At 41.2% G+C, this 17,495-nt stretch overlaps 1 protein-coding gene across 18 annotated transcripts in view; it reads right to left on the reverse strand.

Annotated features, from left to right (window-relative positions):
• The window catches only part of PPFIBP2 (PPFIB scaffold protein 2), a 216,838-nt gene that overhangs the window by 111,695 nt on the left and 87,648 nt on the right, over positions 1-17,495 (reverse strand). For all 18 annotated transcript variants that reach the window (XM_078148356.1, XM_078148357.1, XM_078148359.1 and 15 more), the window contains one exon: positions 4,830-5,044. In XM_078148356.1, the coding sequence (XP_078004482.1) occupies positions 4,830-5,044 (215 nt within the window). The remainder of the gene's footprint in view (positions 1-4,829; positions 5,045-17,495) is intronic.

Consider the following 17,495-nt stretch of genomic DNA (forward strand, 5'->3'; position numbering starts at 1 on the left):
CTTGAAGGAAGAGGATTTCAACAGCAGAGATGAGGAGGAAGTGCAATTCAGGCATGAGGTGGAGAGAGGGCAGAGACAGGGAAGCAGGCTGTGTGGTCTGATTGGAATGTAGAATACATGAAAGAAAGTAATGATGGTCAGATAAGTTAAAGGCAGATCACAGAGGGCCTTCAAATGAAATGCTAGGTGGAAGAGTCTGTATGTTATCCTAGAGGCTACAGAAACTACTGAAGGTTTTTGAGAAGGAGAATGATAGGGCCAGGTTTCTGCATCAGTAATCTACAGCATTGGAGAGAGGTGGGGGATGGACATAGAGATCTGGCAATCACCTGCCTAGAGGTGATAATTGAATCTAAGGGAGAGAACGAGATTTTTTAAGTGAGAGAGCGTTGAGAGATGGGTAAAGATTGGGTAAGGACAGAACCTTTACAGAATGCCCACGTTTGGGTGGGACCAGAGAAAGATGAGCCAGGGAAGATGGCCAAAAGATTGAGCCAGTTGGGTATGAGTTTCTGGAATTTCTTTGGGGGAAAAACCCAAAATTCACTAAATTTGTAATTAATAAATCTTGCCTTTATGGGAGTTGTACACCCCCTGGAAATGTCTCTAAAGCCTGCTTGGTTTAACACACTTTCAACCTTATAGCAAAAAGAACAAGGGGGAATGAAGCTGATGAAAATTCCTCAAATGTCATTCAGCACAGACTTGTCTAGTGCTTTTTAATTTTCCCCTCAAAATCAGGAGCTCTGAATTTTTATTTCTTGTATGTGTGTCTTTGGCAGCCCAGACCCCTCCCACAGAATAATGTTTCTTAATGCATAAAGTACACAGGGGTAGGGCACTTGTGGCCTCCAGGCCGAAGGTTCCCTATCCCTGAGAGAGTAAAAAAGGAAACTAATTCTATTGAAATAGTTATCCAAATAAACAAATTTAAAATTTTATTTAAAAAAATTAGGCATCATATTTCTTGCCTTCTCAATGGGTGGGAGAAGGAATTTGGAACTGAAGATAAAATTTAAATATATAATACATTATTACTATAATTGGTATTGTTCAGTTGTTTTCAGTCATGTCTAATCTTTAGTGAGCTCATTTGGGGTTTTCTTGAGAAAGATACTGGAGTGGTTTGCCATTTCCCTCTCCAGCTCATTTTATAGATGAAGAAACTGAGACAAATAGGTTAAGTGACTTGCTCAGGGTCACACAGTAAGTGTCTGAGGCCAGATTTGAACTCACAAAGATGAATCTTCCTGACTCCAAGATTAGCACTCATCCACTGTGCCACCTAGTGGCTCCTATTAATATATTATGTTATACATAACAAATAACACTTGTTATATATATATATATAAATAGGTACACCTATGCATGTCACACATGTATATGTGGACACACATATCTAGATATACCACAACTTCCCACACCTCAAGTTAAGAACCTTGCTCTAAACCCACCAACAAAACTGGCACCTTTTACCGGGCCCAGATGTTCCTGATTAGCCAGCCCTGAGCTTCCCATTCAGAGACCTTTCCTTTTTGTTGAGAGGAAGTGTGGCCTAGTGATCAGGAAGAGGGCCTGTGCTGGAATCAGGAAGAGCCGGCATCCCATCCCAGATTCACAGATCTGCAATTGGAGGGTCTTCAGAAGCTGCCCAGTCTGACTACTTCATTTTACAGATGAGGAAGCTGAGGCCCGGGGAAGTTAGATCTTTGTCAAAGTTTTCTAGGTGGTATCAGAGATGAGGTTTGAACCCAGATCCTCCGACTGAGGAGGGGTTAAAATCCTACCTCCCCTTCTCACAGCTCCATGCCCAAGGGCAAATTATCTATCTGAGCCTGAGTTTCTAAAATGGTGGCAGGAGCTCACACACTGTTAGCAGTTACAAACACTGCTGTAACAGGTACTTTACCCCCTGGGAAAGGCCAAGTGCTTAGAGTCCTGGGCCTGGAGTGAGGAAAGCCCAAGTTCTAATTACTAGCTGTGTAACCCTGGGCAAGTCACTTTACTCTGTTTGCCTCAGTTTTCTCATCTGTGAAATGAACTGGGGAAGGAAATGGCCAGTAAGTACAATAACAGCACCTACCTGCCAGGCTTGTTGGGAAGATCAAGAAGAGATAACGACTGTAAAGTGCTTAGCGTGGTGCCTGGAACATAATGGGTGCTCTATAAATGTTAGCTATTATTTATTATTGTCATTATCCCTATATCTGCCACAGGTTGGGGCTCAAGGAGATTATGTAAAGTGCCTTGCAAACACTGAAACACCACTGAAATGCTAGTTATTATTATTTGGTTACACTATCTGTAATATGAAAATGAACTTGCAAACTCTGATGCCATTCTTCCTCATAAAATCCCAAATCTGACTGAAATGGTTCTTTTCAATGTTTAATCAAAAATTTCTGAAGGCAACAGTGGGAAGGAAGAATGACATCCTCAGACTGTGCTTGGCCTTTGTTGGAGGCAGCAGGGAGCCAGAGGAGCCCGAGCGGCATCCTCTTCTGTCCCTGCCCCCTCCAGTGGCCTCTACCACCTACTGCATCAGATCAAACGACGGGCAGGCAGCACTGTCTTCACTTACTGCCCCGGTGGGCAGATGGACTGGCAGAATAACACCAGCTCCATTTAAAGGAGCCAGCTGGGCTGAGCTTGGGGCATCCTGGAATTCCGGGGTTCTGGAGCGGCAGCTCTCAGAAATAAAACAACCCTATCTTTTCTTGGCAAAAGGCAGTGTCTGATCTCCTAAAATCTTCTTCCACTGGATAGAAGGAAAGATTGCCTCAGAAAACATTTCATTTCTTTACAAGTATTTCCTGGTTGGCACAGGCAGGCTCAAGAGTCGTATTTCATTAATCATAAAGCAGCCCTTTCTTCCCCCACATTTCTAAAAAACTTCTTTCTTTTCCATTTGGCAAACAGATTTGCATTTTTTTTTTGACAGAATTAAAGATCTCTCAATGGTCCTGAATAGGAAAATATTCACTTGGGTTTTTGGACTCAGTAAGGGAGGACTGGGCAGCATGATGTTGAGGCAAAGATGTTTTGGATGAAATAAGACCTCTCACCCATTAAAAAAACCCCCACCCCCTGAAATCCTTCTCTTTCTCAAATCACGTCTCTTTACAGAGACAAGTCTGAGAGAACATATTGACTAAGAATAGGGAGACTGAATGGGTTTGGAGTAAAATTTAGCCACACCTAGAGGCCTTGGAGAGGAGCAACAGTGCCAGGTAACAGTGGTTACCTGGGATAAATACTTAATGCTGACATGATTACCTCTTTTCTAAGGGAGAACTATTGGTTCATTGTTCTCCTTAAAATGTTTAGCAATAACTATCTCTTCATTCAGAATGAACTGGAAAGGCAGCTTTAACGAAAGCTCTCTTCCCCCACTTTCTAGTAAAAGGAGGTGTGACCCAATGTGAATAGACAAACAGGATTCAGGAATACCTGAATGAATTCTGTTCCCACCAGGGAGATCCCTGGGAGATTAGAGTTCAGAAAGGAACCTCATAATGGTTTAGGCTTCAGAGGATCTGAATTCTAATTCTGACTCTGCTATTTACTATCTTTGTTACTTTGGGTATGTCATTAAACCTTTCCAAGATTCAGTTTCAGCCTCTGTTAAAAAGTAATCGTACTGGAGCCAAGACTTGAACCCAAATTTCCTGACTCCAAACCCAATGCTCTTTCCCTAGCACTAGGACGTCATATCCATGTTTAAAAGGGAGGTGCTGGATCTAGATAATACTATTCTGGGTTGACATATTACGGGGGTCAGAGGCACAGGGTAAGATTGAGAATAGAAAGTAGTCATTTTAGATTAATAGGAAGGGTCTATAAATTAATAAATTGAAATTGGATTAGAATCAAATGCTAACTGAATTTGATTGGATGCTGTCTGATAAAAGAACTCAGTTCCAGAGGTGAATCATCCATTCATCTGTCCATCTTTTATCTTGAAGACAAGGTTTGCTCCATTCCTCGTAATAAAGAGTACCAGCAGTTCTCATATCCCTTTCAGGGGGTCAGTGAAGTAAAAATTATTTTCATAATCATACTAAGACACTATTTCCCTAATAAAATACTCCTCCCTTTTCCAACTACTTATTATCTGTGTGAGGCTGGATTCCCTTCCCATACTTCAACCAAAATAGCATATTGCAACAGACTGAATGTGGAAGAGCAGATAAGAATCCAACTACATTCTATTAAGCCAGACATTAAAGAGATTTGCAAAAATGAGTAAAATGTGATTCTTCTCACTATTTAAAAAATATATTGTTTAATAAAAATATGTTATTTCTACTGAGTTTTAAATCTATTAATAAATACTTTAAAATTTTGCCAGTTTTCTTTTCTAATATGGTAAACATTGATATATGCAACATAAACAAAAGCTCTCTGGGGTCCTCAATAATTTAAGAGTAAAAAGTTGGAGAGCCACTGCTATAGGCAGATCAGATAGGGACAGAAAAGTGTAAAAGATCTGGATGCTAGCCTAAAGCCTGGTAAGTGAGAGTTAGGAGAGGCTTAGAAGAAAATTGTCCACGGGGACAGGGGTTAGATAAGGAGAGAGGGAGACTAGAAAATTAAAAATAAAACAACACAAAACCACAGGTTAAATAGGAATGTCAAGTTTAGATGATTTTTTTACATTTTTTTTTTACAATAAATCTCCCATACTTTCCCCCAATTTTTCCCACAAAGCAATTAGCAATTCTCCAGCTGAGTGGCCTGCCTGTTCTCTTTAATATGGTTGCCAAGATAGATTTTCCTGGCCCACCAGACAGAGCGGCTCTCAGGATGGTTGTTTTGAAGCTACTCACCAGATTTCCCTGAAGCCACTCTTTTATGTAGGCTGCAGTGGGCTCTGGGATCTGACCCCGGAGGGCTTCTCTTTCCTGAGGATCCCCCAGCATCTCCAGTGACAGCTTCAGGTCCTCAACGAGATGAAGTACTGGGAACATGTTCATGTATGGGGATTGGGAGGGCAGCCCAACGTCATAGGCACCATTGCTGTGTTCGGCAGCCGATTTGGTGCCTGGAACAGACGAGAGGGAGTGAAGGTTAGCCTTACTGCAGCCTGAACTTGAACACATATATCTGCTTAAAAATGAGACAACCAATGTCATCAAAGAAGGTTCCTAATTCCCAGACAGAATTGTGTAAAGTAAGGCTTTTTTTCCTGAGCCTTCACTAAGAGTATTCATTTCCCAAGAAATAGGTAGACCCAGGACCCCTGGGCGTATGGGAGCACCCTCTTCTCCCCATCGATGCCTCCGGCCCAGCCCTTACAGTCATCATTCAGGGAAGCAACGTCTGAGGCCAGCTGTCTTCACCAACTGCCAACCAACTGCCCCACCCAAAGCCAACCTAGCTGAAGCAGACGGGGGTGGGGAGAGAGTTCGGGGGAGGGAGGGAAGAGACTAAAGGCAGCATCTGCCAGGCAAGGCAAGTCACCACTACCACCATTGACCATCATTTCCCCTCAAATGCTATCTAGACAGTCCAGGACTCTGAACCCAAGAGCCTTGGGAATGATGACGCTTCCTCAGCCATCATCCTGGGAAACAAACCCTATGGAGACGCAGCCTGACCACTGCTTCTGCAAGCGCTATTGCCATAGCTATTGAAAACCCACCAAAGTCCTGGGCAACGTCTAATTATTCAACATGATAAATGATGAGATGACGATAAGAATAACAACATTTATGTGGCACTTATCATGTCCCAGGCACTGTGCTAAGTGCTTTACAAACACTATCTCATTTGATCCTCACAATGACCCTGGGAGGTAGGAACTGTTATTCCCATTTTACAGATGAGGAAACAGAGGCGAACTGAGGTTGACTTTCCCAGGGTCACACAGCTAGTAAGTGTCTGAGCTGGATTTGGACTCAGGTCTTCCTGACTACAAGTCTACTTAGCTGCTGCCCCCATCAGAAAATTATATATACACACATATTATATATAATATATATATATATATATATATATATATATATATTTAAATTATATTAAATTATATATATATATATATATTTAAATTATATTAAATTATATATATATATATATATATGTAGATATATATTTAGTGGAAATGACATTAACACAGATGTTTTACCATCGGCTTTGCCTGAGGACCACAAGACCTTTCCACCTGACTTGCAGTGGAAACCTTTCAAGTGTTGTCTCATTAGAATGTAAGCTCTTTGTGTCTGGCGGGCAGCACAATACTTTGCACATAGTAAGTGCTTAATAAATGCTTTGTTCATTCATTCTAAGACTCAAGTCCTTAATCAGTCCCTAGGGATTCCTACTTTTTCTTTTAATTGTTTTTTCATTCTGAACTTAACAAACAACTGGTTATCAGTCAATAAATATTTATTAAGGCGCAGCTAGGTGGCTCACTAGATAAAGCACCAGCCCTGAAGTCAGGAAGACTTCAGTTCAAGTCTGGCCTCAGACCAAACACTTGACACTTACTAGCAGTGTGACCCTGGGCAAGTCACTTAACCCCAATTGCCCAAAAATAAATAAATAAGTCAATAAATATCTATTTAGAACCTATTATTTACTGTGCTAATCACTGGGAATACAAAAAGAAGCAAGACAGTCCCTGATTTCAAGAAGTACAAATCTCTTATGGGGAGGCAACAGTTTAAATTGGAGCACTTCTGTATACAGAGTAGAACAGAAAAAGAAGACTGTAATGTTTCATAGGCTGGATCCTCCCCAGATCATGTCCTCTGCAGAAGGTTTCCCTGAGGGGTCTGTCCTGGGCCCTCTTCTTCTCCCTCTGACTACTTCACTTAGTGATCTCATCAACAACCAAGAACTGATTTACCATTTTTATGCTGATGATTCTAAAATCTACCTTTCCTGCCCCAATCTCTCTGCTGACCTCCAGCTTGACATTTCTAACTGCCTTTAGACATCTTCATAAATGATGATGATGATGATGAGAATAATAACATTTACATGGCACTTACTATAATCTCATTTGGTACTCATCTTAAACTCAGTATGTCCAAAGCTGAACTCCTTATATTTCCCCCTAAACCCTCCTTCTCTCCTACATTCCCTATCACTGTAGAGAAAACCACCATTGTCGTCCTAGTCCGGGGTGAGGAACCTGCTGTAGCCTTCTAGGTCCTGGGGTGCACCTTTTGACTGAGTCCAAGTTTTACAGAACAAATCTTTTTATAGTTTTACAGAACAAATCCTTTTATTAAGGGGATTTGTTCTGTGAAGTTTGGATTCAGTCAAAGGGCAGTACTTGAGGACCTAGAGGGCCACAAGTGGCTTCCAGGCTGCAGGTTCCCCACCCTGTTCTAGACATTCAGGCTCCCAACCTAGGAGTCCTCCTCTCTCTCTCCTCTGCCCCCCTCCCATCCAATCTACTGCCAGGTCTGCTGATTTCACCTTTACAACATCTCTCAATACTCCCCCTTCTCTGCTCCTGGAACAGTCTGGTGGTGGGTCAGTTTGTCTCAAATCTCTTCCCACCCTCCATTCAGCCACCAAGTGATTTTTTTAAAAGTGCACATCTGATCATATCACTGACCTACTCAATAAACTCCCATGGCTCCCTATTGCCTCCAGGAGCAAATACAAAATACTCTAGTTAGCGTTCAAAGCCCTGCATAACCTAGCCTCTTCCTACCTTTCCAGTCTTTGTGCACCTTCCTCATCCATACATACTCTTTGATCCAGGAATAATGGCCTTGAGACTGTTCCACAAATAAGATACTCCACCTCTGGGCTCTGGGTATTTTCTCTGGTTGTCCTCCCATGCCTGGATCTCTCCCTCTCCTGTGCTCTGACTACTGACACCCCTAGCCTCCTTTAAGCCCCAACCAAAAATCCCAGCTTCTACAGGAAGCCTTCTAGCCCCTCCTAATTCCAGTGCTTTTCCTCTTTCAATTATTTCCTATTCTTCCTGTATACAGTTTGCTTTGTATATATTTGCTTGCATGCTCTGTCTCCTATTAGACTAAGATTATCTTCTGCCTCTTTTTGTGTTCCTAGCACTTAGCACAGTGCCTGGCATATAGCAGGCACTTGCAGTTTTTCAGGTATGCCTGACTCGTTGTGACCCCATTTTGGGATTTTCTTGGTAAAGATACTAGTGAGGTTGGCTATTTCCTTCTCCATCTCATTTTACAAAAGAGGAACTTAGGCAAAAGAGTTAAAGGACTTGCCCAGGAGAAGTGTCTGAGATTGGATTTGAACTCAAAAAGATGAATCTTCCTGACTCCAGGCTCAGCATTCTATCCACTGCTCCACCTAGCTGCCTAGAAGATGCTTAATAAGGGTTAATTGAATGAATGAAACTGAACCTCCATTATCTACAACATACTTTTATTTTTAAGTATATTACATGCAGAGCAAAGTGAGCAGAACAACTTATATAATAATACTGTAAAATAAACCACTCTGAAAGATTTAAGAGCTGTGATCAGTACAAACGCCAAAGATGATTCCAGAGGATCCACCATGAAGAATGCTGTCCCCTTCCTACCAGATGTCTGATGGGCCACACATATATAGAATCGGTTCTGGATGTGGCCAATGTGAGAACTTTGTGCTTGACTGCATATATGTGGGAGCCTAATTTTGTTTAATCCTCCTCTTTAGTTTCTCTAGTGATATTAAGGACTATTTCTCCAACCTAAAATCCTTCCCCAATTTTTCCCTTTAGAAAAGTGGATAGAACAAAAGTTAAGGCATTTCTTTTAGAAAGGAATTAAATGGGATAACCAAATCTGGTCAAGTCTAGATAGGATCAGGGCCTCCCCCACCCATTTGAAGTAGGGGTCTCTTTTTTATTCAAGGTTAAAGATCTCAAGGATAAAATCCTTTTCAGTTTTAGGAGTAGTCCAGGAAGGAATTGAGTACAGAGAATAGTTAACCTCAAACTGTATTACAACCTTTATATAAATATACACATGACCTTTTCCTTATTCAAGATTTTTATAAATATTATCTCAAATAGTCTTGGGGTAGACAAACATATTACAGGGCATGGGGGCATACCACATTTTGAATATCTCTCTCTTTAAGCTAGAAATGGCTTAGATATAGATTAATGTTAAATTCAATTAATTTTTTTTCTAGCAGAATTGAGCCTAAAAATGCACAGTACATATTAATATTTTTCCCCAATATTTATTTCAAGGGCTTTGTTTTTTCTTTTTTTGGGGGGGAGGGAGGGGGAAAGCAGGGAGAAGGTAGGAGAGATAATAAATGTTGGTTAACTTTTTAGAAATAATTTAAAGATTAAATCATATATTCAACATGCAATTTTCAAATCTCTCCTTTTCCACAGTTCCTTTTGAACTTCTTTTGGTCCTTTTCTGTGAATGTTTAAAAAAATGCTTCAATGATTTTTTCTTTCCATCTTTTTGATGATAACTCTACCTCTAACCTTTCCTCTCAACTCCCCGTCACCCTTAAGTCCCCCCATAAAATCTTTGTAACAAATATGCAGCCAAGCAAAACAAATCCCCACATTGGCTATATCCCAAAATTTATGTCTCATTTTGCACCTTAAATGGTACAAAAGGTGGGGTAGCATGCTTCATTATCATTCAGACTCCTGGAATCAGATCAATACTTTTTTAGTGAAATATAGCTAGACTAAATTTCAATGGCACATCAGTAGAAAAACTTTTCCTATCAATATCCTAAATATGTCAGAGAAAAATACATAAGAGAATTGGAAAAAACACTAAATCATGAGGTTCTGTCAAACACAAGATATGACAAAATTATTGAAAGACTAAAATTTATTTCCTTTTGTATTGGATAATGGTGGTACAAAAGGCTACTGAAAGCTAAGGACTATAGGGGCTGAAAAAGGTTAGGAACACTACTTGGGAAGAGCATATACCTGCAAGCAAGATGTTATTCAGTTGTTCCCGTTGTTTTCTTGGCAGAGACACTGAGACAGTTTGCCTTTTCCTTCTCCAGCTCATTTTACAGATGAGGAAACTGAGGCTGACAGGGTTAAGTGATTTGCCCAGAGTCACAAAGATAGTGTCTGAGGCCAAATTTGAACTCAGGTTTTCTTGACTGCAGACCCAGAGCTCTATCCTGCTCTACCCACTGTGCCGCCTAATAGCCCATCTATAAGCTTAAGATCTCCAGAAAGGATGCTAGGACTAGCATGAGCTTCCCAAACAGGAACAAATAAGTACCCAGTGGATGAAGTACCTAACTTAGCAAAGCGATTGGGGATCAAAGGTAGTAGCAGAGAACAGAACACTGAGGAAGAAAGCCCAGGAAGTGTGGTGGCTCAAGATGGTGGTTGGTGAGAAGGAACTTTAGAAAGCAGCTGAAAAATGGGATTCCAATGACCTCTTGATTAATTCCATTAAGGAAGCTGGTGGCCTAGGAAGATGAGTTAGTTCATGGAGACCTAGGACCTCAACCCAAGTTGTCACACAGGGGTGTGGCTCAAGCCAAGGTCTTCTGCCCCTTGTCCCAAAGGGAATCTGGCTCCCTTTGTCTACAGGCCCCAGCCCCTCATCTCCCTTTGAAAGCCTTAGCCTACTTTTAAATCTCATTCAGATACCTTTCAGTTCCTTCATTATCTATTCCCATTGTCTATTCGATCTCTTAGACATTCCAATCTCTGGGAATTCTCACCCAGACCCTTTTCCCAGACCCTTCCCTGGTCACCCAAGGTATATAAGATCTACCATGGCCCACAAGACTGAGAACCTCTCATGCCCGCTTGTCTTTACAGTTGTTACCCAGTGAGAATCTCAGGCTCAACAGGCTGAGACTTTCTCATGCCCGCCTGTCCTTAAGGGCATCACCTGGCCTATGTGGTATTACTAGTAAACTTTTCCTCTGGCTGAAGATTTGAGTTGAATTCTTTCAGACAGGGCCCAGTACCATGATCTTGGGGTTCCAGCAGCACCCCAAAGTCCTAGACCCCTTCAAATACTACTAAAAGGCCAGTGCATTTCTGAAAGTGTAGGTTAATTTTTCAAATGCGGAAGTGTCAATTCAATTCAACAAGCATTTACTGTTGAATTAAATGGAAAAACAGAATGAGAAATTATAGATATATATAGACATCTGAAGTTCAGTTCATTATCACATGGAAAAAAATCTGACATTACCTGGAATATTCCTCATCGTAGGCCCTTTGTGCTGGCTGTTGCCCATACTAGAAATGATCTCTCTCTCTCTTCACCTGTGTCTTTAGTCTGCCTGGTTTTCCTTCAAAATTCAACTCAAATCCCACCTACAGTAGGAGGTCTTAGCAGGTCCTCCTCACCCCTCATTGTCTTCTATTTACACAGTATATCTGGGATGTGCTCATAGGTATTTGCATTACAAAGTGAGCTCCCTGAGGTTAGAGAAGGAGTTTTGGCCTTCTGTCTAACACATGCTTTTCGACTAACTTGGACTAACTAACTCTGCAAGTAAAAGGTAAGGAAGGTCCTTCTCATTTCTCTTCCTTGAGGCCAGGCTTGGTCATTATAATTTTGCAACATTCAATTTCAATAGTTTTGTTTTTTGTTTTTTTGTTTTTTCCCTTTCCATCTACACTGTTAAATATAGGGTTTTCCTGGTTTGGGGATCTTTACTTTGTATCCATTCATATAGATCATTTGGCAGCTAGGTGGCTCAGTGGACGGCACTGGGCCTAGTGTCAGGAAGACCTGAGTTCAAGTGTGACCTCAGGAACTTACTAGCAGTGTGACCCTGGCCAAGTCACTTAACCCTGTTTGCCTCTGTTTCCTCATCTGTAAAATGAGCTGGAGAAGGAAAAGACAAACGACTCCAGGATCTTTGCCAAGAAAACCCAAATGGGATCATGAAGAGTTAGACACAACTGAAAAAAAACTAGTCAAGAACGACAATAAATAGCTCTTTCCATGCTTCTCAATATTCTCACATCCACCATTTCTTACATCATAGTAACACTGTTACATACATTTGTGTGTCACAACTTACTTAGCTAATTACTAACAAAAATAATGATTTAATTAATTGATGGGCATCTACTTCATTTCCAGTTCTTTGCTACTACAAAAAGTGCTGCTATAAATATTTTGTTATATACTAGGCCTTTATTTATTATCATTTATCTCTTTGGAGTATATACCAATAAGTGGAATCTCTGGCTCAAAGGGCACAGATATTTTAGTTACTAACTTCACATTGTGAGAGATGAACTCTCAGAAGTGAAGCCTCCTCAAGGTCAATAATTTTTGATTATTATTTCAAAATCCTCTCCCACTCAGACCCTGTTTTTAAGCAGGTAACAGAAAGAATAAGCCCTGCCTCACCCCCAACCTAAGCCTTTGCCCTTGGTTTCCTGCCTCTTTCCTTGTCTTTGAATTTTGGGCCTGGAATGTAAGCCCCACCTCCCAGTTAAGGGGATAAGGGACAGTGGTGGGTGAAGACTTGTTTGCGTAGTAGGTGGAGACTTTGTATAGTGGGCGGAAATTTGCTTTTATAAAGGCCCCTGTCATTCAGTCTGTCTCTCTCTCCATGTGTATTGAAGGAGCAGACAGCCATCTCTCAAGATTGTAATAAAGGTAACCTTTGCTTTCCACCTTGAGAAGTCTCTGAGTTTAATTTGGGTTAGGGTCGCTGTTGCAAACAACATGATTCCAAATTGCTTTTCAGAATGGTTGGACCAAGTCAGAGTTTCACCAAGTATATTAGCGAGTTCATCTTTTCACAACTCCTCCAATGACTCTATAATTGGTCATTTTTGCCAATTAGCTGGCCTCAACAGGAAACCTTGGAGTTGTTCTTACATGCATTTCTTTTATTATTAGTGATGCAAGGCATTCTTTCATATGATTATTAACAGTTTGCATTTTTTCTTTTGATATCTGACTATATCTTTTGACCATTTCTATTTTAGGGAATGAAGACAGAGTATTAAAAAAATGAAACCATAATTCTTTATGATGTGTAGCTGGCTTTTCCTTTTAAGTATATAATAAATTTAATATTAAACTTTTAAAGCTGTCCTGCTTATCTGTGTTTCCTTCTGGCCTTTCATTCTCTCCTGTGCATTTAAAAGATGCTTCAATGTCCCTCTTCCTTTTTTTCTTTTGGGGGGGAGGGAGGGAAGTGCAACTCTATCTCTATGTTCTCCCCTCCCAATCAAAACTACTGTAGCAAGTGTGCATATTCATGCAAAACAAATTCCCCTATCTGCTAAATCAAAACATGTGTGTTTCATGCTGGACCTTGTGACTATCACCTTTCTGTCAGGAGGAAGGTAAGATGCTTCAACACCAGTCCTGAAGAACTGGGACTGGTCATTGCATTGAACATATTTCTTAAGTCTTACAAAGTTGTTTTTTATGACCATGTTGTGGTTGTGTAAATTGTTCTCTGGTTTTGAGTCACACATTTTCAAGTCAATTGAATATTGACCAGATTCCTCTCTATGTTTTCATCTATAGAGACCAGAAACTAGACTTTTATCATTCCCCTTTTCATCAGCTGCTCTGCCTGGTTGCAACAAGATGTTCCCCACACTGGTATCCCTGGTGTTCCACTTCCCCCTTTCCTGCCTCCTTTTGGGTCTTGTCTCTCTCTTCAGATTGTAAGCTCCTTGAGGGCAGGGCCTGTCTTTTCTTTTTTTATCAATTGTACCCCAGCACTTATCACAGTACCTGGCATACTGTAAGCCCTTAGAGTAAATGTTTTAGATTGGATTGGACTCAATTGTACCCAATATAAAAGGGAGCAGCCTTACTTCTACTGTAGGCAACCTGACATTTCAAATGCTATTATCCCCAGTGGGATAGGACAGCATGCCTGAAACAATGATGTAGTTTAGGGAAAGCTGGCCTGCAGACTGTGGCCTTTTGATCTGAATTTTTTCAGCAGCATCACTTTGCTGAACCAATCTCCATGAAGATTTTGCATTAGTGTGGGCTGGAGTCAATCTCTGCTGAATAGATTTTTTTTTTTCCTGAGGGAGGCCAGAGACAGACAGCTAGCCTGGTTCCTGACTGACCCCATCTCTAGGGAACTGTGTTTCCTGGTTAGAAGCCATGCTGGTGGTTTGGCTACGGACTGAGCCGGTTGGGGATGAGGAAATTCATCTTGATGGTAATGCCAATATTGTAACTGATTTAGTACTTTAGAAAAGATCCAGAAGGCAGTGTTCCTTGAACCTTCCTTACCAGGTGAACTCAACTGTTCTTCCACCCCTCCTGCCCTACAGGCCACAAGCACAGAACTTTTAGTAGGTCAGGAGGCATGAGCCTGAGCTGTGAAATTGACATACTTCAGATATCTGAGCTCAGTAGAGCAAACCTTGATCAAATATCTTCTAGGGGCCCATGGCACAGGGGCATTGAAAAGATGTGGTCAGAGCCGGATATGCAAATTTTATCATTGCACATGCCACAGCCTACAGAATGTAAACTCCTAGAGGGCAAGGCCTATTCATTTTTGTTTGTTTTTGGATTTACTGTTCTTAGCACATTGCAAACACTCAATATGGTGCTGGTTATATTAAAAAAAAAACTCAACCCTCTCCTCATCTTTCTGTTTCCAGGGTGAAGCTCCTTCTCTCTCCCTCTCTGAAGTCAATCCAATAAACATTAAGTGCCTTCTATGTGCTAAGCTAAGCTCGGGGATACAAAAAAGAGGCAAAGCACAGTCCCCATCCTCTCACAGAGGAAATAACATGCAAACAAGTATTTTAAAAAGTAAGCTATAAGGGGCAGCTAGATTGCACAGTGGATAGTGTACCTGCCCTGGAGTCAGGAGGACCTGAGTTCAAATCCTGCACTAGCTGTGTGACTCTAGGCAAGTCACTTAACCCCAACTGCTTCACCAAAAAAAAAAATTAAGATATGTACAGGATAAATAGGAAATAATTAAAATAGGGAAACATTATGATTAAGAAGAATTAGGGAAGGCTTCCCATAGAAGGTGAAATTTAGTTGGGACTTAAAGGAAGCCAGGGAGGTCAGTAGTCAGAGGGAGGACGGAGAGAGTTCCAGACATGGGCAACACTCAGAGAAAATGCCTTAAGTCTTTGGCTCTTTCCTGTGATATTTCTGGATTTGTGTCAAGTGTTAACCAGGCTGACCTCTCTTCAAAAACTAGGTTTTCTAGCTTCCATGTCTTACTCAATTTCTGACTTTCTCACCTGTCCATCGTTGGCTCACAAGATGATGATGCTATCCCATCCACTTGGCCTGCTCCCTCACAGATTCCAGGGGCCTTCATATAACAACTGCTAAAACTTTACCGTATTTTCCTCCGTTTGAAATATGGAATCAGATGAGCCATCTGACCTCCAGAAGTAATCCTGTATCTGTTTCATCATTGGGCTTAGTGACCTTTCTTTGCTGAAAAGCCAAAGCACACAGACACAGTCAATATTTGTCCTGAAAGGGTTTTGTCATAAGGAAATTCACAGTTTTCCTTATGGAGATATGAAATGGAGCAAAATAAGACTTTAAGGAGATCACATGGGGATCTTCCCATGAAATGGACATCCCAGAAGAGTTTGTATTATGACAAGATCCTTTGAGAACTTTAGTACCTAAGGGGCTACAGTACCAGGTGGGCCTGGGTTATACCACACTGTCCCTGACCTGTGTAGAACAAAGGTGTAGCTCCAGCGATTCTTGTAAAACCAATTCCTGTGATGTAACCTCTATAGTACCCAGCCAATGGGGAAACAGGTGAAGAAAATTCAAATGGGCAATAGGGAATGAAAAGGCGTGCATCTGTCCCCACATGAGTGCTCTCACACATGCAGGACTCCCAGCCTTCCCAGGTCCTTAATAAAGCTTCTTCCTGATTTAACAAAAAACAAAAAAGTAATCCCTGTGAAAGAGCAGACATCTTATCCTGCTTCTCTTTGGAGCTGAAAGGGTGGGGATGGGTGAGGAATGCTAGATAAAATGTCACTTTTTTAGATGTCTTAGTTCCTTTAGCTAAACTATCTTTCTCACTCTTTGGGAGGGGAAAGAGGAAAATATGTTGGGAAACGTGGACAATATAAAAACAAAATGTATCCATAAAAATTTAATACTAATGTTCCAGGTTCCTTTTTTTCCTAGTTAATGATGGATGGCTTATTCCCCATCCCCTTCCAATTTTATTTTAAAGTAGTAAACACTAAATAATTGTCATGATTACACTCTTCTGACTTTGACATTGTGTTCTTCCTAGACTAAGGAAGATAATACTCTTGGGAGGACAGCCTGGAGAAGGAGCTGGTCCAGAACAATTGAGTCTCTTGACATATCCTGGGCAGGCCCCCAGTGATAAGACTCCACAAAAATCACCAATCAGAAAATAACAGATTTGGAAGGGCCCTCAGAGGCTACCAAGTCTAACCGAAACCTGAATTAGAATACTCTCTATAACTAAGTAGGTGGTAAGAGCCCTCTAATATTAGAGAGACCCCTGGAATGACAGTATAATAGCATCATCAGAGAAGAAACTGATCTAAACTTCCAAGAGGGTAAGGTTTAGTCATAGAGACGGTGGAAAGAATTGAGGCATGCTTGCCTTTTTTGTGCTCCATACTGATCATTTGCTTAAGAGCAAGGAAAGTGGAACTGAAGGGCAGGGTTGCCTTGATGGCTTTAAAACAAGGGGTCTAAAAGCCCACCTCTAGGGGAGTATGGAGAGTTCAAAGTTAATTTAGAGGTAATGGCCCAGACACAGCTAGAATGAGGAAGAAACCAAGAGGCTGGACTTGTAGGACTTGGGGTGTTTGGAAAGTCCTTGGGAACTTGAAAAAGCAGGCAAAAGAAAACTTGGGTGTTTCCTATATCAGATTATATATAGCTAAATAGCAAGGATCAGGCAGCTAAGTGGCTCAGTGGATAGAGAGCTGGGCTTGAAGTCAGGAAGATTCATCTGGCCTCAGACATTTACTGGCTATGTGACCCTGGGCAAGTCACATAACCCTGTTTGCCTCTATTCCTCATCTGTAAAATGAGCTGGAGAAGGAAATGGCAAACCACTCCAGTATCTTTGCCAAGAAAGCCCCAAATCCAGTCATGGAGAGTCAGACAAGACTGAAAAACAGCTTAACCACAACAGGGATCAGAAGATCATGGACAAGAATGGTATGGGATAAAAAGACATAGTGGAAAGATCACTGATTGTGGAGGCAGAAGACCTGGATTCACATTCTGCCTTTGAGGCTTATTATCTGTGTGACTTTGGTTGAATCACTTCAATTACCCAGGTCAGGTTTCCTATGCAAAATGTGGAGGGTTGGACGAGCCTTGGGGGCCGGTTCCAGACATATGATCTGAAGATTAAGTGCTTACCATAAAGAGTTTAAAGCAATACCTAGGGAGAGAATACTTATAGTGATAAGATCAGGGATCCATTGAAAGCCTGCAGACTGTCCTAGGTCACAACCAAATGGCTTTCCACTCAAAAGTGAGGCTTAGGAAAACTTAAGGCTCTCCCTCATTTCCGGAAGGAGGAGTAGAAGCAGAGCTTTAGGAAAAGCT

The sequence above is a fragment of the Phascolarctos cinereus genome, unplaced genomic scaffold (assembly GCF_003287225.1).
Source record: "Phascolarctos cinereus isolate Bilbo 61053 unplaced genomic scaffold, phaCin_HiC Scaffold_9;HRSCAF=440, whole genome shotgun sequence".
Taxonomy (NCBI): Eukaryota; Metazoa; Chordata; class Mammalia; order Diprotodontia; family Phascolarctidae; genus Phascolarctos; species Phascolarctos cinereus.